Source organism: Pecten maximus, chromosome 4 (assembly GCF_902652985.1).
Source record: "Pecten maximus chromosome 4, xPecMax1.1, whole genome shotgun sequence".
Classification (NCBI taxonomy): Eukaryota; Metazoa; Mollusca; class Bivalvia; order Pectinida; family Pectinidae; genus Pecten; species Pecten maximus.
This window is the reverse complement of record NC_047018.1, coordinates 44,675,011-44,698,173: the sequence shown is the minus strand read 5'-3', so window position 1 is coordinate 44,698,173 and position 23,163 is coordinate 44,675,011. Positions and strand designations below refer to the sequence as shown.

The 23,163-nt window shown below is 37.4% G+C and overlaps 1 protein-coding gene across 4 annotated transcripts in view; it reads right to left on the bottom strand.

Annotated features, from left to right (window-relative positions):
* Window positions 1-420: 420 nt before the first annotated feature.
* LOC117326208 (patched domain-containing protein 3-like) overlaps window positions 421-23,163 on the bottom strand; it is a 62,216-nt gene continuing 39,473 nt past the window's right edge. Inside the window, exons 12-26 of one of the 4 annotated variants that reach the window (XM_033882863.1) lie at window positions 22,513-22,680; window positions 21,393-21,529; window positions 19,120-19,275; window positions 18,581-18,706; window positions 17,589-17,733; window positions 16,484-16,605; window positions 15,621-15,806; window positions 13,777-13,790; window positions 9,426-9,536; window positions 9,006-9,161; window positions 4,973-5,026; window positions 4,140-4,334; window positions 3,788-3,928; window positions 2,997-3,140; window positions 421-2,339 (exon numbers count right to left, since the gene is read on the bottom strand). In XM_033882863.1, coding sequence (XP_033738754.1) covers window positions 2,294-2,339; window positions 2,997-3,140; window positions 3,788-3,928; window positions 4,140-4,334; window positions 4,973-5,026; window positions 9,006-9,161; window positions 9,426-9,536; window positions 13,777-13,790; window positions 15,621-15,806; window positions 16,484-16,605; window positions 17,589-17,733; window positions 18,581-18,706; window positions 19,120-19,275; window positions 21,393-21,529; window positions 22,513-22,680 — 1,901 coding nt within the window. In that variant the 3' untranslated portion in view covers window positions 421-2,293. Of the gene's footprint in view, window positions 2,340-2,996; window positions 3,141-3,787; window positions 3,929-4,139; window positions 4,335-4,972; window positions 5,027-5,366; window positions 5,523-5,782; window positions 5,900-8,070; window positions 8,575-9,005; window positions 9,162-9,425; window positions 9,537-13,776; window positions 13,791-15,305; window positions 15,332-15,620; window positions 15,807-16,483; window positions 16,606-17,588; window positions 17,734-18,580; window positions 18,707-19,119; window positions 19,276-21,392; window positions 21,530-22,512; window positions 22,681-23,163 lie in introns of those variants that run through there. The other 3 variants (XM_033882861.1, XM_033882862.1, XM_033882864.1) reach the window with 3 other exon arrangements.

Genomic DNA, 23,163 nt, shown 5'->3' with positions numbered 1-23,163 from the left:
TTTATGGTGAAGATTCAGGTTAAAGTCTGACTCACCTGAATGCTTGTTAATGATGAGCATTCTGATTAAAGTCTGACTCACTTGGATGTTTTTATGATGATAATTCATATTAAAGTTCGAATCACTTGGATGTTTTTTTATGATAATTTAGATTAAAGTGCGACTCACTTGGATATTCATTTATGAGGAGAGTTCAGATTAAAGTCTGACTCACCTGGATGTTTGTTGATGATGATAATTCAGTTTAAAAATCTGACTCACCTGGATGTTTGTATAGGATGATGATTCAGAGTCAAGTCTGTTGCGATGATGATTCAGATTAATATCTGACTCATCTGAATGCTTTTTTCTGATGATGATTCAGATTAAAAGAGTTATATTGTTGATATCTCCATCTAATGTGTGCGCGTGTTTTTTTTAAATTTATTTATTTACATGAATAAATTCATTCTACTGATGACAGCAATTTTTGAGGTTCCAGCTAGTATATAGATAATGAGTGATTATCATAATTTTATATACCAAACTTCCAAAATAAGTACTTATCATTTTAGTATTTAAACATTTACATAGAGACAAAACACAACAACATACATGTTATGTATATAAAAATAAATATGTGACCAAGAGACAGTTACAATTAGAGTATAGGTCAGTTGTACAAAATGTCACAAGAAAAATGAGCATTATTTGACAGACAACTGTTATAAATCTTGGAGATTTGATCTAGGACCAAATACACACATGTGGGTATAGAGGTGGATTTCAACATGAATGTATTTCCATATCACAGCCGGGGGAGCAACACTAAACTTTGACTAAATGTAGGGAGTTGGCTTATTGCAGAGCAATAAATAACAGTGTTTAGAATTTGAGCTTATTGCTGAAAAGGTAGTTTTCTTGGTGACGACAATCTTAATCATATAAATAAACATGATAAAGCCTCCAATGCCATACTAAGATTTGTTTCTTTATAACACCATGTCTTGTATAAAATTATTGTAACATAGGGAAAAAAATTATTGTTTTAATCTTCATTTCTAACAAGCAACCATGTATATTATGTCCTTTGGGAGTTGATCTTAGCTTCATTAAGTTGAATACACAATATTTGCTGTTAACAAGATATCAAACAAGATAATTGCCTCCAATACAATACAATATCTACCAACCCTTTGATAAATATACCAACAATATTAATTCATAATGATAACATGCACTGATTGGTCAAATTTCAACCAAAAAGATATCATGTACCCATACAATGTACATATAAGCACTATGATTGGTAACATTACAACCAATCAAATAAGATGTACTCCAATTAGGCATTTGACTTGTCGTATTTCAGCCAATCAGAAAACATGTACCAAATAAGCACTATGATTGGTCAACTTTCAATCAATCAAATACCATGTACCCTTAAATATGTCCTATGATGGGTCACATTTCAAGCAATAAGTCAACATGTATTCCAATAAGCAGTATGATTGTTGAAAGTTTCAACCAATCTAATAACATGTACCCTTAAATAAGTCCAATGATTGGTCACATTTACACCAATAAGTTAACATGTTACCCAATAAGCACTAGGATTGGTTAGTTAAACAGTATACCCTGTCATTAAAACAATAAAGTGCTGTGGATTCTGCAAAGTTGTAGAATCAATGTGAACCAATGTCAGTTTTGTAAATGCATGTATGTTTGGGAGTTGTATACAGTAATAGGCCAAGTGGGCCTGTACTGCTCACCTGGTTCTACAGCATTCCACAATATCTGGTCTCTGTGCCTCATGGTTATTAAGAAGAAGTTGTTTAAATGAAAAATTGACGTTGGACGCCACACCATGGCTTAAGCTCACTTGCCCTTCATGCAGGTTAGCCAATAATGAGGTAAGGTTTAGACTAGAATCCTCAGGAATGTGGACCTGCTACATACACTGACAACTTGTACCCTGAAGCCCTGCAGAAGGGGACCAGCCCTGTTCCACTCGCTGACTTCATCACAGACTACCAGGGGTAAGGATCCCCAGTATAAAGATAATTTGACTTTAACCAATTACCCTTGGACCATGGTAAAGGGTATTTGGTCAAGTTATCCTTTCCCTGGACTCATCCTGACAGTTATCTTCAATGCTATAGGCCTAGAAGAAAGTTCTTTTAATCAACAAGCTTTCTCTCCCTGAGCCATACACCAAGCAAAACTGTTTGTTTTGAATTGTCTGCCTGGTTGAAGAAGAGGTCTAATAGTTTTCTAGACAAACCTTATTTTCTTATCCCTTTATAACCTGATGTCACCGATCGGCTTCAGACAAAGATTTCCGCGTGGAGTCCATCACACTAGAAAAGTAAAAAGCAGAGGCACAGAGATAAAAAAGTATAATGTCATGTAATACAATCATAAATCAGACTTAATAGATAATGACCCATATATTATGTTATATTCTACCATGTAACGCCAGTTTTGATTGGTTAAAAACCATGTATTATTTTCCAATAACCCACGCTCGTGCAAATAATACACGCTCATGAGTCACGGCTGTTATAATTTTAAATATCTAATATTCACCCGTTTCATAAAAGGTAACTATAGCCGAGTGGGCTAATGGGTTAGTCTTTCAATATATTTTTATCACGACGCGAGTTCGAATCCTACGGAGGCCCCCACTTTTTTTTCTTTTTTTTTTTATCCTTTTTTTTTTTATTTTCAAAATCAATGCCATATGATAGAGGCTCTTGATCGTAGTACTGTATTGCCTGTATATTTCATCAACAAATAATGCAATACTGCAATGTTGCGGCCTTCGTTATTAATTTAATTGCAAAATATCCTCGTCCTCGTTGTATATCCTGCAATAATACACGAATCATCGTTAATTATTTCTTAAATAGGGGCACAGCTCTTGAAAAACTCATCTCACCTTGATATTTAATACAGATTAAAATCTGATTCATCTAGATGTTTGTTTATGAAGATGATTCAGATTAAAGTCTCACCTGGATGTTTGTTTCCTCTGCCCAGTCATGCTCTCTTGGTGCTTTTTGTTTTTCGTGGATGGGTCTGTTGAGGCACCCCATCCTGGGACAAGGATGAGCTGTGATCCATCCACTATCCATGGAGAATTCAGCATCTCTGTCTTTCTGCACAAAATTATTGAATCAATTGAATTTTATTTCCAGGTTGACACAAACATACCAGTATGCTTCATATACAACATATTGAACATACCCACGGTACACATTAAATAAAGAAAGAGATTGGAAACTCATAATAAAATATAGATAGGGATTGGAAACTCATCATGAAATATAGATAGCGATTGGAAACTCATCATAAAATATAGATAGGGATTGGAAACTCATCATGAAATATAGATAAGGATTGGAAACTCATCATGAAATATAGACAGGGATTGGAAACTCCTCATAGAATATAGATAAGGATTGGAAACTCATCATGAAATATAGATAGGGATTGAAAACTCATCATGAAATATAGATAGGGATTGGAAACTCATCATGAAATATAGACAGGGATTGGAAACTCCTCATAGAATATAGATAGCGATTGGAAACTCATCATAAAAAATATAGATAGGGATTGGAAACTCATCATAGTCAAGATACTTGGTACCCATGTAAAATTTACTAAATTAACATTATAATGAGGGGGAGAGGGGTTATGCATTGGAAAGTTGGTGACGGTTGACACTATTTAACGCAGGTAATTGAACAAAGTCAAGTTATAATACTTCAAACCCTGAATGTAGGAACATGTATAAACTTACACTGCTGGAATGTCCAGTCCATTGTGGATGCCCGAGTCTGGTGTTGTGGCATCTGAGGTTGCTTTGCTGACAGTACTGGGAGGAGTCCGCGTGTGATCCAGCTGCAGGTTTTGTGCTACTGTGACTGTATGAGGAGGTTGTCTGAAATATACCGAAAACCGATCAATCTAGAGTAATGATCTAAAACCCCCAGCAGTGATAAAGATCACCTTAATACCTCTAACCAACTAAAGGGAGATAATGCTTGGTAGTACAAAAATAGATTATAGGAACCAGTACAGAAACCTAGCAATAGTCATTTCAGCATAAAATCTGCAACTAACTAATGAGCTAGGTGGTTTTTATTTCTCACCTGTTGGTCTTTATTGTTGGAGGTTTGGATGGCACTGTGCTTAATTCCTGTGTTACTGGTGTGGGGTGTGGTACTGTTTGGGTTGGTCCAGTAGGACTGCCCCGTGACGTATCTGTTTTGTTGCGGCTGCCTGTGACATCCATTGAGGGTGCTAAGGTGATCTCTGAACCCTTCACTATCCAAGGGGAAACCATGCTGAGGAAAACAAGAGGCACAATGTACCTGTATCACTCACCTGTTGTAGCTCTTGAATAAAAGACTTTGTCGGAAGATATTAAATAGATATAAACAAAGGTTTAATTTCAGATTAAACTTGAATGTAAGTCGAGTCTTAAAACAGTATACGACAACAGAGGGCCATTTTTATCAACCTAAGAGCTCAAGGTGACTTTCCAATGTCGCATTAATTAGAGTGCATACAAGTAACCTCCCCTGGCACAAACCAGGAAGCAAGTGAAAAATTTGCAAAGTAGTTAGGAATACTCAGGGATAAAACAGGTCATTGTGTACGATTTAAGATGGTTTTCTATGATTTATTTAATTTAAACAAATGTCTTCAAACATATAAAAGCGTGAATCATATTACTCATCACAAACAAATATTTCGCGAAAGGAGAAAAGATTGTCTAGTGTGTTATTAGTGTCTTTTGGGAAAAATGATTTCCTGTCCCATTCAGTACTCCTCGGGATTATTGATTGAAATAAGGGACATTGTTATTCTCCCGAGACTTCTGAATGAATTTGTTCTCCCGAGACTTCCGAATGAATTTGTTCTAACGAAATTTGACCACTTCAGGTTCATGTTTCACAGCACCTAAAAAGACTTATCTCACCTGGTCATCTTCTTTTCCTTCTCTCCTGAACTTGTCGGGATTATGTCCGTCCTCCTTCAATTGTAAACCAAATTAATCATCAAAACAGAACTCAAAACATAATCTGTCTAAAAATGTGATTTTCTACTCATATCTAAAAGACAGGTAACTTTGGTGATGTGGCCTGACCTTTCCTGTTGGGAAGGGACTGGTATCTATGGTGATGTGGCCTTACCTTTCCTATTGGAAGGGACTGGTATCTGTGGTGATATGACCTTACCTTTCCTGTTGGAAGGGACTGGTATCTATGGTGATATGACCTAACCTTTCCTGTTGGAAGGGACTGGTATCTATGGTGATGTGACCTTACCTTTCCTATTGGAAGGGACTGGCATCTATGGTGATGTGACCTTACCTTTCCTGTAGGAGAGGACATGTATCTCCGTTGATGAGTTCTTGCTTTTCCTGTTGAAGAGGGCTGGTATGTGTGGTGATGTTGTGTGATGGTTGTATAGAGGTAAATGGTATCTGAGATGATGGATGGTCCTGTTGGGTTGTCATGTCCTTCGAGCTTTAAACAAAGAAATTTTGAGATTATAGGATAAAGTTCAGACCCTGAAATATTGTGATAATAGAATTAAGATTTATGATAAAAATACTATTTGAAAGCAATAGCTGGTACGTTCCTTTAAAACTAATTCCATAAGAATCCATTTTGTGAACTTTATAACTTAAGGAAATACAATACATGTAGTTTAAGTATACCAGGTAACCATGGAGTTTAGGAAAACATTGTGAAGTTAATTTCTCATATCTTTTATAATTTTATACCTGTCGTTTAGAAGAGGAGCATTGGCCGTGTCCACTGTGGTCAGATCTTGCTCCTTCTTGTCTACCAGAGCCAGGTCTTCTTGTGGAACCCACAGAGCTTCCTGATCTGTAGACTCCCTACAAAGGTAGACTGGGCTATTAAATCTGGTCATGTGACAAATCCTATCACGATCTTACCGCAAATAACAGGCTTATAAGCCAGACTGCCTCTTTTCTGGACACATTTGCTGAAATATATCTTCATATTTAGATGGGAAATACCCATAAAAATACCTCTATTAACCAAAATCATTCCCATTGAAATAAAAAAATATTTAAACATTAGGATTAAGTAGTCGCAAAGTCATCAATGTAATCATAAAAAATGAGAGATAGAAAAAACAACTTGTTTTTAAAACTTTAATATTCCACTGGGTTCATGAAGTCTATGACAAATTTGTTGATGATTTCTTTTACATCATACACAGAGTTTATTTTTCACATTGTGCTGAAAAAATAATCTAGTAAAGACAGTTTTTATTAATTTGCTGTATTAAATATTTTAAGAAAATTCTAGAAAGCGGTTATATATGAATCTGAGTAAGAGAAATACATTGTAGTTTGCATAACTATTTTCAAGAAATGGTGATAAAAAAGGCGTGTTAACTAGAGAATCTTATCAGATATGTGATGTAAAGGCTTAGATCCTGCAGCAATGAAAAACTAGATTGTGTAAAAATCTCTCGGTGGAAAGCAATGTGAATGAGAAGTGGGCTTCAGTGTTAATTTACAGGGTCAGATTATGTGTCGATCTTTAGGGGTGGAGCCTTATGTATTCAATGATAAGGGATAGAGCTTGAGTGTTGACTAACAGGCGGTAGAACTTTGGTGTTGATTGACAGGGGGTGGAACTTGGCTGTTGATTGTCAGGGGGTGGAACTTGGCTGTTGATTGACAGGGGGCTGGGATGAGTGGTGATTGACTAGGGATGGAGCTTGTGTGTTGATTGACAGGGGATGGAGCATGTCTGATGATTGGACTGACTGATTGGATATTTACAGCAGATTGACAGAGTGGTGATTAACAGCAGGTGGATCTTGCCTGTTGATTGGACTGACTGATTGGATATTTACAGCAGGTGGAGCTTGCGTACTGATTGACAGAGTGGTGATTAACAGCAGGTGGATCTTGACTTTTGATTAGGGAATAGTGTTGAGTCAAAGGGGGTGGAGCTTGTCTGTTGAATGACAGCAGAGGGTGAGGTTGATCCATTGCTCTGTTCATGGTCTGGTAACTATGACGTCATATTACAGGGCTAAATTTGATAGCTGTATAGTATTTTTTTGCTTGATTACATGCACAGAGACTCAAAGTACCACATTCAACTCAAAACACAACTTTATTCAAGAGATATACAGAATTATGGGAGTTTTCATCTTTAAAATTACCTCCCCTTATTACTGGATTGGGAGAAAAAGTTGTCAAAATACACCTCTCAGGGAAATCAGCAATACTCGGTGACTATTAAAGATACACAGTAACCCGATATGTCATTTTGTTCGTCGGAACATATTCTAGACATTCATGGGGTTTTTAGTAAAATTAGAATTTAAAAAAGTGATGTATAAGGTAGCACACCACAGTAAGACAGCCTGGCCATGGGCAATTTTTTTGTTAAGGAAATAACTCCTGTATTATGATATGCATAAAAAATGAAAAAATAAATGTACACTATAATTGGTACATTCAGTATGAAGTAGTACATACAGGCTTCACATTTATTAAAACAAAAATCAATAAATTGGTTCCGGATTTTAAATATCCGGATTTTCCGAACGTGTGTTTACACAGGAAATTTAGTTTTGCCTACAGCGCAAAATGGAAGCCCACAGAAAAGGTAAGATAGCGGAAAAACTTAATTTACAACATATGTCCAAACAAGATTAATTCTGTCTTTGGGATAGAGATAGTTAATTTTAAATAGGTTTCAGAAAAAAAATTGTGTAGAGAATTGTGCCATTTTGGGTCAAATATCATAATATTTTGCAATTTTTGAGAATTTTTTAAGCTGTTACCATGGTATTCACAGCTCTAAAAATCACAGAAAATATCAGTTTACTTATCCTTCAGAGCTCTATTAAAATTGCAAATGTTGTACAGATTTCAAATATATATACTTTATTAGAGGTTATATGTAAGGTTAACTGGCAATGTTTACATATCTAAAACATGTGCCATATTTTTCAGAATTTGGCATTTTTACTGTACACTGCTACCAGAGGGCCATTATTATCAACCCAAGAGCTTGAGGTGATTTTCCAATGTCGCATTCATTAGAGTGTAGATGATTAACCTCCCCTGGCACAAACCAGGAAGCAAGTGAAAAATTTGCAAAGTAGTTAGGAATACTCAGGGATAAAACAGGTCATTGTGTACGATTTAAGATGGTTTTCTATGATTTATTTAATTTAAACAAATGTCTTCAAACATATAAAAGCGTGAATCATATTACTCATCACAAACAAATATTTCGCGAAAGGAGAAAAGATTGTCTAGTGTGTTATTAGTGTCTTTTGGGAAAAATGATTTCCTGTCCCATTCTGTACTCCTCGGGATTATTGATTGAAATAAGGGACATTGTTATTCTCCCGAGACTTCCGAATGAATTTGTTCTCCCGAGACTTCCGAATGAATTTGTTCTAACGAAATTTGACCACTTCAGGTTCATGTTTCACAGCACCTAAAAAGACTTATCTCACCTGGTCATCCTCTTTTCCTTCTCTCCTGAACTTGTCGGGATTATGTCCGTCCTCCTTCAATTGTAAACCAAATTAATCATCAAAACAGAACTCAAAACATAATCTGTCTAAAAATGTGATTTTCTACTCATATCTAAAAGACAGGTAACTTTGGTGATGTGGCCTTACCTTTCCTGTTAGGAAGGGACTGGTATCTATGGTGATGTGGCCTTACCTTTCCTGTTGGGAAGGGACTGGTATCTATGGTGATGTGGCCTTACCTTTCCTGCTGGAATGGACTGGTATCTATGGTGATATGACCTTACCTTTCCTGTTGGACGGGACTGGTATCTATGGTGATGTGACCTTACCTTTCCTATTGGAAGGGACTGGTATCTATGGTGATATGACCTTACCTTTCCTGTTGGAAGGGACTAGTATCTATGGTGATATGGCCTTACCTTTCCTATTGGAAGGGACTGGTATCTATGGTGATGTGACCTTACCTTTCCTGTAGGAGAGGACATGTATCTCCGTTGATGAGTTCTTGCTTTTCCTGTTGGAGAGGGCTGGTATCTGTGGTGATGTTGTGTGATGGTTGTATAGAGGTAAATGGTATCTGAGATGATGGATGGTCCTGTTGGGTTGTCATGTCCTTCGAGCTTTAAACAAAGAAATTTTGAGATTATAGGATAAAGTTCAGACCCAGAAATATTGTGATAATAGAATTAAGATAAGATTTATGGTGAAAATACAATTTGAAAGTAAAGCTGATACCTTCCTTTAAAACTAATTCCATAAGAATCCATTTTGTGAACTTTATAACTTAAGGAAATACAATACATGTAGTTTAAGTATACCAGGTAACCATGGAGTTTAGGAAAACATTGTGAAGTTAATTTCTCATATCTTTTATAATTTTATACCTGTCGTCTAGAAGAGGAGCATTGGCCGTGTCCACTGTGGTCAGATCTTGCTCCTTCTTGTCTACCAGGTCTTCTTGTGGAACCCACAGAGCTTCTTGATCTGTAGACTCCCTACAAAGGTAGACTGGGTTATTAAATCTGGTCATGTGACAAATCATATCACGATCTTACCACAAATAACAGGCTTATAAGCCAAACTGCCTCTTTTCTGGACACATATGCTGAAATATATCTTCATATTTAGATAGGAAATACCCATAAATATACCTCTATTAACCAAAATCATTCCCATTGAAATAAAAAAAAAATAAACATTAGGATTAAGTAGTCGCAAAGTCATCAATGTAATCATCAAAAATGAGAAGAAAAAAAAATCAGTTCTTTTTAAATCTTTAACATTCCAATGGGTTCACGAAGTCTATGACAAGTTTGTATAGATGATTTCTTTTACATCCTACATAGTATTTTTTCACATTGTGCTGAAAAAATAATCTAGTAAAGACAGTTTTTATTAATTTGCTGTATTAAATATTTTGAGAAAATTCTAGAAAGCAGTTATAAATGAATCTGAGTAAGAGAAATACATTGTAGTTTGCATAACTATATTCAAGAAATGGTGATGAAAAAAGGTGTGTTAACTAGAGAATCTTATCAGATATGTGATGTAAAGGCACCAGGAGCAATGAAAAACTAGATAGTGTAAAAATCTCTCGGTGAAAGCAATGTGAATGAGAAGTGGGCTTAAGTGTTAATTTACAGGGTCTGATCATGTGGCGATTTACAGCTTTAGTGTTGATTGACAGGGGGTAGGGTGGAGCATGTCTGATGATTGACAGGGGGTAGGGTGGAGCCTGTCTGATGATTGACAGGGGCTGGAGCTTGCCTGTTGATTGACAGGGGGCTGGGCTGAGAAGTGATTGACAGGGGGTGGAGCTTGCCTGTTGACTGACAGGGGGCTTGGCTGAGAAGTGATTGACAGAGGGTGGAGCTTACCTGTTGATTGACAGGTGGCTGGGCTGAGTAGTGATTGACAGAGGGTGGAGCTTGCCTGTTGATTGACAGGTGGCTGGGCTGAGTAGTGATTGACAGAGGGTGGAGCTTGCCTGTTGATTGACAGGTGGCTGGGCTGAGTAGTGATTGACTAGGGACAGAGCGTGAGCATTGATTTGCAGGGTCAGATCATGTGTCGATTCACAGGGAAGAGAGTTCCTGTGATTATTGACAGGGGTTAGATCTTTGGGGATGGAGCTTGAGTATTCAGTCATATAGGATAGAACTTGAGTGTTGATTGACAGCGTGCCTGACTGAATGATGAGTGACAGGGGGAAGAACTTCGGTGTTGATTGACAGGGGATGGAACTTTGCTCTTGATTAACAGTGGTGATTGACTAGAGATGGAGTTTGAAAGTTGGTTGACATGGAAGGGAGCTTGTGTTGATTGACAGGGGGATGGAGTTTGCCTTTAGACTGACAAGGGATAGAACTTCTGAATCAGTGTTGAGTTAAAGGGGGTGGAGCTTGTCTGTTGAATGCAGGGGGGAGGGGGCTAGACTGAGTGTTGATTGCCCATGCTCTAGTTTACAATGGTCATGAGACAAAGATTGACACAATTTTAAAAGACTAACACTAACTTTTCAGACTAGCAGTCACACCATGCAGACAAACCAGCATAGTAATAAATAGTCAACAAGAAATTCCCCACATACAACTACAAAGTTGTAAAATTGTTATATGCTGATCTTAGTCTCTGGCCTTAAGTTTGATCACCTGTTTATGACATTTTATTGTATTACATGCTTTAAACACTTGTTCAATTATCTCAGAACAGTACATGCAATCTATTGACTCCAACCTTGACTTGAATAGGTACCTGTATCAAACATTATCAAAGGGCTATAACTCTGTATATACATATATTGTAAGCTAAGAAGGCAACACTCCCATCAGGTAAGTAGTAGTTATAACATTGTATGAGATGCCCAAAGAAGGTTTGATAAACAATAAAAAGTCATTACTAAATTTCATTTTGGCATGTCACCATCACAAGAAGTCTTTACCCCCCAACAAGTTTGTTTTACTAAAGATTGCTCAACATTAGACAGTCTTGGCCTATGCTCCCTCAGAAGAAGATGTCTGAAAAGTTTGCTTCTGTAGATCGTCTTTCGCAAGGGAAAGTTTTCTGAGCGACACTGACACTAAAATGTAGCATATGTATCATGCATTATGTGTGTAATAAGAAAGAAAGAAAGAAAGAAAGAAAGAAAGACTACATGTATTCAGTGAGTGCCATGCACGGAAATAAAGGAAGTCTTCCTTAATTTGAAGTGTTAAAATGCATGTCATTCAGATAATTATTGCAATATGTAGTTAAATTGCCAGAAAGGATTCATTTTGTTTATTATTAATAATCTTGTATTGAACCATGATGAAACAATTTCGTTTGTCATAAAAGTGCAAAAACAATTCACAATTGATGGCAAACAATATGTTGTATAAGAAAGAAAAGAATACAGATTTAAAACAAAGGCAAACAAAGAAGGGGCTCAAATAGATATACCCCCCTCACATAGATCTTTATATTTACTCCAACCCCATGACATAGATATATCCCCACCCCCTCACACAGATATACCCCACCCCCTCACATAGATATATCCCCATCCCCTCACATAGATATATCCCACCCCCTCACATAGATATATCCCAACCCCTCACATAGATATATCCCCATCCCCTCACAGAGATATACCACCATCCCATAGATATATCCCACCCCTCACATAGATATATCCCCACCCCTCACATATATATATCCCACCTCCTTCACACAGATATACCCCTCCCCCTCATATAGATATACCCCACCCCTCACATAGAAATATCCCCACCCCCTCACATAGATACACCCCTCCCCCTCACATAGATATATCCCCACCCCTCACATAGATATACCCCTCCCCCTCACATAGATATATCCCACCCCCTCACACAGATATATCCCCACCCCCTCACATAGATATATCCCACCCTCATCTCATAGATATATCCCCACCCTCATCACATAGATATATCCCCACCCCCTCACATAGATATATCCCACCCCCTCACACAGATATACCCCCACCCCCTCACACAGATATATCCCCACCCCCTCACATAGATATACCCCACCCCCTCACATATATATCCCCACCCCCTCACATAGATATACCCCACCCCCTCACATAGATATACCCCACCCCCTCACATATATATCCCCACCCCTCACATAGATATACCCCCACCCCCTCACATAGATATACCCCACCCCCTCACATAGATATATCCCCACCCCTCACATAGATATACCCCCACCCCCTCACATAGATATATCCCCACCCCTCACATAGATATATCCCCACCCCCTCACATAGATATACCCCACCCCCTCACATAGATATACCCCACCCCCTCACATAGATATATCCCCACCCCTCACATAGATATACCCCCACCCCCTCACATAGATATATCCCCACCCCTCACATAGATATACCTCCACCCCCTCACATAGATATACCCCACCCCCTCACATAGATATATCCCACCCCCTCACATAGATATAACCACACCCCCTCACATAGATATACCTCCACCCCCTCACATAGATATACCTCACCCCCTCACATAGATATATCCCAACCCCTCACATTGATATACATATGTATATTGTAAATGATAAAAATTATTTTTCTAACGATTTTTCAAATTCAAACAGTTTGACCTTTGACCCTTTTATGCAAAGTCTAGATCAGATCTGAACTGCTTTATGCTCTTGTTTATTTCATAAAAAATGTTGTCAATGGAAAAATAATGAAGCATGCAGAAAAAGAGAAGATATGAAAACAGCAATCGTAAAAGAACACTAATAGCTATAACTTCAGAAAATAAAAAGTATAAATGCAAACAATTAGATAAAAAAAAACAGCAAGAAAATAATGAATGTGAACAAAGACAACAGATTATATAACAATATGGTAATCAAAGGCAAACAAAAGTTAAACAGCAAGAAAATTGATCAGCAAAATGCAAACAAAATATCAGTAAATGCAAGCAAATGTCAGTGAGATGATGTTCTGGGCTTGGTTGTTTGAAATGACATCAAATTAAATGAAATATTATCACAATTATTGATTTTTATCTAACTTCAAGAATTGTAGATGAAAATTTTCATCTCGAGAAAAGAATCAAGTTTGAGACTTCATTTTTTTTTTTTTTTCAAAACTTTCAGTTCATTGTGTAATGATTGCCACTGGAAACAACCGAGCCCAGTCGGCTGATGAGTCTGAATGATGACGGTGGCACTACTTACCGCAGAGTTGGTTTCTGTGAGTAAAATACAAAGTTTGCACAGCGTCACACCAACCTTTCCATTCCCCTAACCTTTACAGGTACATGAATGCTACCCAAGACCATATAGTACCCCAAACCTCCTTAACTGGCTCTCTCTCTAAAAATCTCACAATCTCATTTTTCATGTTTTGGCACAGATTAACCTAAAATTATCAGTATTTTTATGGATCTTTAATGTTCTAATGTTTACTGAGAATAGACTTCATCCCAAAATTTCTATTCTTGGATTTGTGCTTTCTTTCATTCTTATACCGAGAACAGACTTTGTCCACAAATTTCTTTTCTAGATCAGAAATATAGTATTATCCGGAACCAATGGCAACTTCCTCATAAAATCAACTGATATGCTTGCAATTTTCATAGCACTAAGGCTCAATTTCGTGTAGACAAGAGTCTAGTTAAGGAATTGTGTTAAATGTATCCTGTAAATCAATGTCCACTTAAGGAGGTATGTTATATATATACCCTGTAGATAAATGTTTACTTAAGGAGGTATGTTACATATATACCCTGTAGATAAATGTCCACTTAAGGAGGTATGTTATATATATACCCTGTAAATCAATGTCCACTTAAGGAGGTATGTTATATATATACCCTGTAGATAAATGTCCACTTAAGGAGGTATGTTATATATATACCCTGTAAATCAATGTCCACTTAAGGAGGTATGTTACATATATACCCTGTAGATAAATGTCCACTAAGAAGGTATGTTATATATATACCCTTTAGATAGATGTCTACTTAAGGAGGTATGTTACATATATCCTGTACCCTGTAGATCAATCTTCACTTAAGGAGGTATGTTATATGTATCCTGTAGATCAATATATACCCTGTAGATCAATGTCCACTTAAGGAGGTATGTTATATATATACCCTGTAGATCAATGTCCACTTAAGGAGGTATGTTATATATATACCCTGTAGATAAATGTCCACTTAAGGAGGTATGTTAAATATATACCCTGTAGATCAATGTCCACTTAAGGAGGTATCATATATATACCTTGTAGATCAATGTCCACTTAAGGAGGCACCTGTTATGCTATACATTTTAGAGATATGAAAAAAATTGAATAAATAAATATCATAAAAAGTCTTTCACTACTGTATATCATTTCCCCTGAATCTCTTCTTTAAAAAAAAATCATTATAAAAACACTTGAATCTGAGTTGAGTACATTTGTAGTTCAATTTCATTGACAGCTCCTCTTTTACAAAATCTGATAGAAAGTTAGCAGTTATATAAAGAGGAGTTGATGACTTTAACAGAGGGAGCCCTTCTCTTTAGACACTTCCACCAAGCACTGCATCCAATGAAACTGATTTTATCAATATTGTTTTACCAATTTAGAAAACCACAAGGTAAACACAAGGTCATGCAGTCATTGTATCCATAGCAACCAATGTAACAGATTAGGACCAACCCAACAAATCACCAGTCAAAATTAGGTCATTCACAATCAACCATCACAAACAAACCTTGTATTGGAGTCACGAATCAATTTCTAGGTCGTCATAGAAACACAAAAAATTATTAGTTCAATGAAATGGTCACAGGGTTATTTAACATTGTTGTATATATAGAAAATCGGAGCCATCATTAAAGTAATGATAAATGTTTAACTTTGAATTTTACAGAAAAAAAAAATCTAAAATATTCCAGTGTTTATGAATTACTTAAATAATGTTGCTTGAAGTAAATCGAATTTTTTGTTACATTTTCAAAGTAATTATCATGAACCTGATGTAGCAAGTGTAATGTTTGTAACTAATCATGAAGGGGAGGTAACTCACCTGTGTTGATGGCTCGAGATGATTGCTCTCCCCTTGGCTGTTACATTTACACTGTGGGATGTATATATTTGCTCTGTCTTCCGTCGTGAGATGGGTGTCATATGGTTCTGGTCCAATCCAGCTCAAGACCACAGGGAGGTAGATAAGTCCATGGAACAGCCCAAATAGCACAACTGTGAAAAACACCTACAACCAAATGTACATAAGGGGGTTAGATAAGTCATTGGAACAGCCCAAATAACATAACTGTGAAAACATCTTCGGAGAGGGGTAAGAGGGACTAATAAGGGAGTTGGGGTCAGGTGATTACTAAGGGGGTTAGAAGTCAGTGAGAAGTACAATTCATGGTGTCCGTAAGTGGGAGTTCTGAGGGAGTCATAGAAGGGGGACTTCTAAGGGAGTCAGAGGAGAGAGGAATACTTAGGGGGTCAGGGAGGAATACTTAAGGGGTCAGTGAAGGTGAGTACTAAGGGGGTCAGGGGAGGGAGAATATTAAGGGGTCAGCGAAGGTGAGTACTTAGGGGGTCAGGGAGGGGGAATACTTAAGGGGTCAGTGAAGGTGAGTACTTAGGGGGTCAAGGAGGGGGAATATTAAGGGGTCAGCGAAGGTGAGTACTTAGGGGGTCAGGGAGGGGGAATATTAAGGGGTCAGTGAAGGTGAGTACTAAGGGGGTCAAGGGACGGGGACTGCTTAGGGGATTATAGAGGGAGGCTACCTCGGGGATCATAGGACTACTTAGGCAGCTGTGGAGGGAGGCCACTTAGAAAGCTTGAGAGGGGGGACAACTAAGGGAACTGGGGAAGATTTTAGGAGAGAGTTTATCCATCACACTAGTTAGCACTTTCAGGGGGAGACAACTTACTCTGAAAAACAGCGAGAAACCATAGCTGTAACTGTTACACAAGAGTAGGAAGGCTAGAAAAGTACTAAATCCACCGCTGAACACCGCTGGGCCAATCTTCTTCAGTGTCTCCACAACTCTCTCTGTAAGAGTAGGACAATGGCATTAATATCTTGTACAGTCAACAATACACTGATATCTGTAGTCACACATCATATATCATACTACCAACTAACACTTACATACTTACTTCGATGTGGTGGCTATTGAATAATTTGAAGTTATTAACCATGCAATTTGCTTTGCCTTTTTTTCTTAGAATGTCTTTAAAGAATCTGACAAGTCATTTCCTCTTCAAAGCCTAGTATTATCTCCCCATAGAACCTGGTCAGTTATCTCCCCATAGAACCTGGTCAGTAACTCCCCATAGAACCTGACCAGTTTTCTCCCCATAGAACCTGGTCAGTTATCTCCCCATAGAACCTGGTCAGTTATCTCCCCATAGAACCTGGTCAGTTATCTCCCCATAGAACCTGGTCAGTTATCTCCTCATAGAACCTGGTCAGTTATCTCCCCATAGAACCTGGTTTATCTCCTCATAGAACCTGGTCAGTTATCTCCCCATAGAACCTAGTCAGTTATCTCCCCATAGAACCTGACCAGTTATCTCCCCATGGAACCTGACCAGTTATCTCCCCACGGAACCTGTTCAGTTATATCCCCATAGAACCTGGTCAGTTATCTCCCCATAGAACCTAGTCAGTTATTTCCCCATGGAACCTGGTCAGTTATCTCCCCATGGAACCTGGTCAGTTATATCCCCATAGAACCTGGTCAGTTATCTCCCTATAGAACCTGGTCAGTAACACCCCATAGAACCTTGTCAGTATCTCCCCATAGAACCTGGTCAGTTATCTCCCCATAGAACCTGGTCAGTTATCTCCCCATGGAACCTGGTCAGTTATCTCCTCATAGAACCTGACTAATTATCTCCCCAGAGAACCTGACTAATTATCTCCCCATAGAACCTGACTAATTATCTCCCCATAGTATCTGGTCAGTTATCTCCCCTTCAGAACTGGCTCCTGATCTGTAAATTGTATCAGGAATTTTTCTGTGTATCTACCTGGTCGGGTTCCTTGGACTGTCATGAACATGTGACCAATGTGTGCGGAGTAGTCCACAGCCAGACCGACTGACAGGGTGAGTAGGATACTGCTGGCTGTGTCTATGGTAACGCCCCAGAAGTGTAGTGTGCCAGCCACATCCACCTACAAGGCAGGTTTGTTAAATGTTTACATACTTTATACGTATGTCTCCTTACATATCATATCTTTGGACTAGTAGATCATTAAAAAAAAAAAAAAAGGTATTCACTTAACACTTACATGTATACAACTAACTCCTAATAAACAACAAGAGATCCAAGAGGTTGGCGCCCATCATTGAATGATTTATATCAGTCAAATGAAAAGCAGGGCTTTTCCCCCCTAGTTTGGGATGGGGCCTTTTTGTCTCATTTTTGGAAGAAAATTAGTGAAGGATTTTTCATGTGTTAACTGCTAATTTTGGGAATTTGGCCTAATTAGAAAATATTTTCAATTGGGAATGGGGCCCTTTATTGGCCCCAAAAAGCCCTTATTTAACATGATATAGCAGGAGCAACCTGCAATTGTCAACATCCAAGATGGCCGCCTCTCGGCCATGTTGTTTTCCGTTCAGTCCTTAAATGCATTATCTTACATATGACATTTGAGAATGATCCCTGTAGTACTTTCTGAGAAAAAGAGATAACAAGAATTACTTAAGGAGGGACGGACGGACAGACCATGGATGCACGGCAATTTGAATAGCCAACCATCTGATGATGCTGGGCCAAAAATGACTTTCGACCTTTGTAAACAGGTGATTGTTTACGACCTCTGACCTGTATTCCATCTAACATATACGAGTAACACAAAAGTTGAGGTATCTATTACCTTTACCTCCTACTTGACTCCTGCCATATTGTTCACAAAATTACCATTACCCTCTTTTGGTCCAAATGTTAAACATATACAATCCACTTGATACTACCTATGTAGATATGAACTTTGCCCTTCGACCTCTGACCCTTACCAAGGTGAAGATGACACATGTGAAAACGATGAGACTGGTGCGAAAGTTTGCTATCAACAGCAGTGTTACAGTAAAGACGCAGATGACAGCAAGCAGTAGATTCCGGTACAATTCCCGCTGTAGTATCTGGGGAAACAAACATTTAACACTACCATGAAATAAAATAAATCTTTATAATAAGTCTAGAAGCAATAGCCATTTTATCCAGTAAGGTTTTACTGATTGGCTATACAAAAAGTTTTCAGACAGAGTTAATTTTTAAAAAAGCATTAACTATTTAAAGAAGTTTGCCCAGGATAGGGGGACATGCATACAGGCGGATTTTGACAATTAAAAGTATCATGGGCCATTAATTTTATCGTAACGGTTTTAAATTACCCATTTAATGGATTTTCAAATTCATGATCTGATCAAAATTGACAAAGTCTATTGAGATTAAAATGGGTGATAATTATCTTTATTACATATTTTCTCATCTATATTTATTTTACCTATTTTGATTTTGAAAAATAAAATATTGGAACATTCACAAATTATACCTTATTTGTTTCGTATGTGAGGTAAACGTCAGTGTAAGCAAAGCATCCACCTCCAGGAAGGCCAGAATTATCTATAATGTGTCTCAGATGCTCCATAGCGATGATTTCTGACTTAGAATCTGGCTGATAGGTGTGTCGAAGTTTGAAGTACGTCCCCTGAAACAACCATGTTATCATCAACACAGATCAAAATTGTCCCCTAAAACAGCCATGTTAGTATCAACACAGATCAAAATTGTCCCCTAAAACAGCCATGTTAGTATCAACACAGATCAAAATTGTCCCCTAAAACAGCCATTGAGTCATTGTTATTGGATGAATTAATATTCAGAAAAAAAAGATAAATTTTGCCAAAAAACACAGATCAAAATTGTCCCCTAAAACAGCCATGTTATCATCAACACAGATCAAAATTGTCCCCTAAAACAACCATGTTAGTATCAACACAGATCAAAATTGTCCCCTAAAACAAACATGTTAGTATCAACACAGATCAAAATTGTCCCCTAAAACAGCCATTGAGTCATTGTTATTGGATGAATTAATATTCAGAAAAAAAAGATAAATTTTGCCAAAAAGTTCAACAGCTTTCCTTCCTAGTTGAAGCATTATACTGAGCAGATTGGATACAAAACCAACATTAGTAAAACTAGAATTGTGATTATTGATACCAGACACAGAAATAAGGTGCAGTATATAATCATCAGTAATTCACTGTTAGCATTCAAAATGCTACTTAAAACAGAATCCTCCTACCATGGAAGCCATGCAAACAACAGATTTCTGCATGAATAAATATTTACGGTAGTTTCCAACATCACCTTACAGAAAACATTGCAGAGACGAAGAGGTCCTTACTCATCTTCACACTGGACATACTTACCTTACTCGTTACACCTTATACCTTATAAAGCCGGAAGACCTACCTGTATGATATGCATGTGTTTCCACATTCACTGTTGCACATTTTATGATAGAATTCTTTGATTTAAAATCTATTCATCATAAATACTTCCTATTAACGGATATGATTACTTCATTCTCTACTGTGGCATAGGATCAAATATTCAACTATTTGAAAGAGATAGATTTTTTATAACTCGATATGTTTCATTAATTTTCGCACACCATAATCAACTTTCTACAACTTCCAATCTATGACCCTTTTTTGTTTTTACACTTGATCTATGCTATTTCAATCCCCTTTAATGAGTACATAGAGGCCTTGACCACATGATTTAAATCCCAATATTTTTCAAATTCAATATACCCATGGCCAGTTTAATATTGTTTGGCCTAAAATGACCATGGCTGTCAATGGGCCGTTAAACATGATGAAGCTATCGACCAGGCGTTCTTTTCCTTCCTGTTTGGTTGATTGATTGTAATTCCTTTTAAACTGCTTACATACTTGTTGTTCAATTAAAGGGAGATAATTCCACACATGTATTGATTCAGAAGTGAATTCCTTAAAAAAATTACTTTCTCAAAACTTCAAAAATTAATTACCGCATTCAACCTTATAATCACACTGTGTGTTTGCAAAAACGCATATGGGGTGCACTTAATAAAACAATGGATAAAGAACAAATTCTGTATGAATTCTGGGCGGAAAAAAAAAACAACAAAATTTGTTTACATAATGTCACTAAAACAATTCAGACTCTTTGATTAAATAACTGAATATTATTGGCAGATAAGTAAGGTAAGGAACTATTTATATATATTTCAATTAGTCGACACATTTTCTTTTCCTGAAAAAAGGTGGGAGTACCCTTACAGGGGCAGGTGATCTTATTAGGTTGAATATAGTACATCATATTTCAGAATCTCATCTTATATAATTATTTGGTTGATTAATAATTAATTAATAAATCAATTAATAAATCAATTAATAAATAATTTCTTACCGCTCCATCCCTAAAAACAATACTGAAACGTAATGACGAAAATATAAGACATCAACATTTGATGTGTCATGTGACTCCAATCTTTCTTTGGTTTGTTTGGTTTGTTTTGCTTAACGTCCTATTAACAGCCAGGGTCATTTAAGGACGTGCCAGGTTTGGAGGTGGAGGAAGGCCGGAGTACCCGGAGAAAAACCACCGGCCTACGGTCAGTACCCGGCAACTGCCCCACGTAGGTTTCGAACTCGCAACCCAGAGGTGGAGGGCTAGCGTTAAAGTGTCGGGACACCTTAACCACTCGGTCACCGCGGCCCCCTCCAATCTTTACCCACACCTGAGATTGTGTAATATGGTATAGTGACTTACTCGGATGATTGGGTTACCAGTTGATGAGGCATTCTCAAATTTGATGAACTGTCGGTACGCCTGGCCCTGAGGGGTATGGTAGAGAAATCGGTGTACCAGCAGGGCAAACCAAGCTTTAGAGTATGGGTACTTCACATCTGAAACACAAGCATAAATTGAAGATATTTAACCAAATATTAATTATTATAATCATGCAAAATTACCAAAATGCTTTCCAAATATTCTGAGTCAGTAGCTCATATGGCGAAACATTTCAATTAGAGTTAGGACATTTCAGAATCATTTTAGTACAGGAAAATTGATACCCTAGGGAATGAGGTGTAAGGTAGTAAATTTTTTAACATGGTCCGTTATTCTCATACCGTTGACATAATTGTGATTTTAATTGAATATGCCCCAAAATTAAACCAGACATTGTTTTGTGATACAGATACTGATTGCCACCTCAGTATATCCTGATCGTTACCGTGTTGTACTTTAACTACGATTAAACTAGTGGCAATATTTTGGCACACTCATATTTGAGCTGAACAAGTTCTGATAGTAATGAGGACCATTACAGATGTCCCCCAAACACCCCCACAGTCATACCAATGTGTTCGGTATCCCTCATAACCCATCTATACCAATTTTCACTTTAATCTGACAATTTCTTAATTTCTACCAATCAGAAGCCTCCATTTTGTTAATGTGGCACTCAAACTTTCCGAAACAGTGCAAAAACAATATGAATACATATAAATAATTTCTTTTTTAAATATGCCAAGGTGAATCAACCCTTTCACAATATTTGTCAAACAAAAAAAAAAATTTGAAGATATAAAATTAACACAAATGTCAATTTGTAATTTAGCAGAATGTGTCAACTGAAAATGTCACTAAAATAAGATTACCACTAAAATGTGCACATTTACAGAATATTAATCTAGGAAAGTTTCTTCTATTAGTGTGTAGTGAGCAGTCAGAAGTTATGTAATGGTCAAATCTAGTCCAGACTATGGAATCTGATACTTGTATAAGATGGCTATAATGACATGACCAAGGTTACCTGACGTTAAATCAGTTTAGGTCCCACCTATATAAATAAAACAATGTACGGTCCCCTATGTCCCAACTTTACCTCCATACATGGACGGGGCCACGGAGGGGTCATCCCTCATCCTGTCAAACCAGTCATTGAAGGCGGAGAACCAGAACACGACAGAACCATTGACGATGTACGGGTCCTCAACAATGTTACTGTACATTTTCTCCATTAAATCTCGGCTTTTGTGGTACTCAAAGTCTTCTACAAATAATGGCAACACATAGTTAGCTTTAGGCCTATCATTCTAGTAACAACAGATACCGTGTTTAACCTTACAAGCATGCTGGGTATTACTTAAGCAATACATGTCCCTTACCTACCATACCTACACTCCGCTAAAAATAGTTCCATTGACCTTGACCCAAAAACCTTGAAACTTGAACTTGCCTGAGATATCATGGTGCTTTATCATTGCATAAAGTTTGATAATTAAAATATCTCAAGGAATCATGACGCTAGAGCGCTGACAAACTTTGGTGTTACTTACACTGAACACACAAATTATGTTACTTCCTTTGGCTATCCCAGGCCTCAAGCCAAGCACATAATCAACCTATTATAAAATGGCTTCTTTGGATTATTTGCTTCAATTTTTATCAGATGCTTAAGGCATATGTCCAACATTGGCACAATGCCCTTCGGACATGTGAGCCTTAAATCTCAGCACAAATTTCATAATAATAT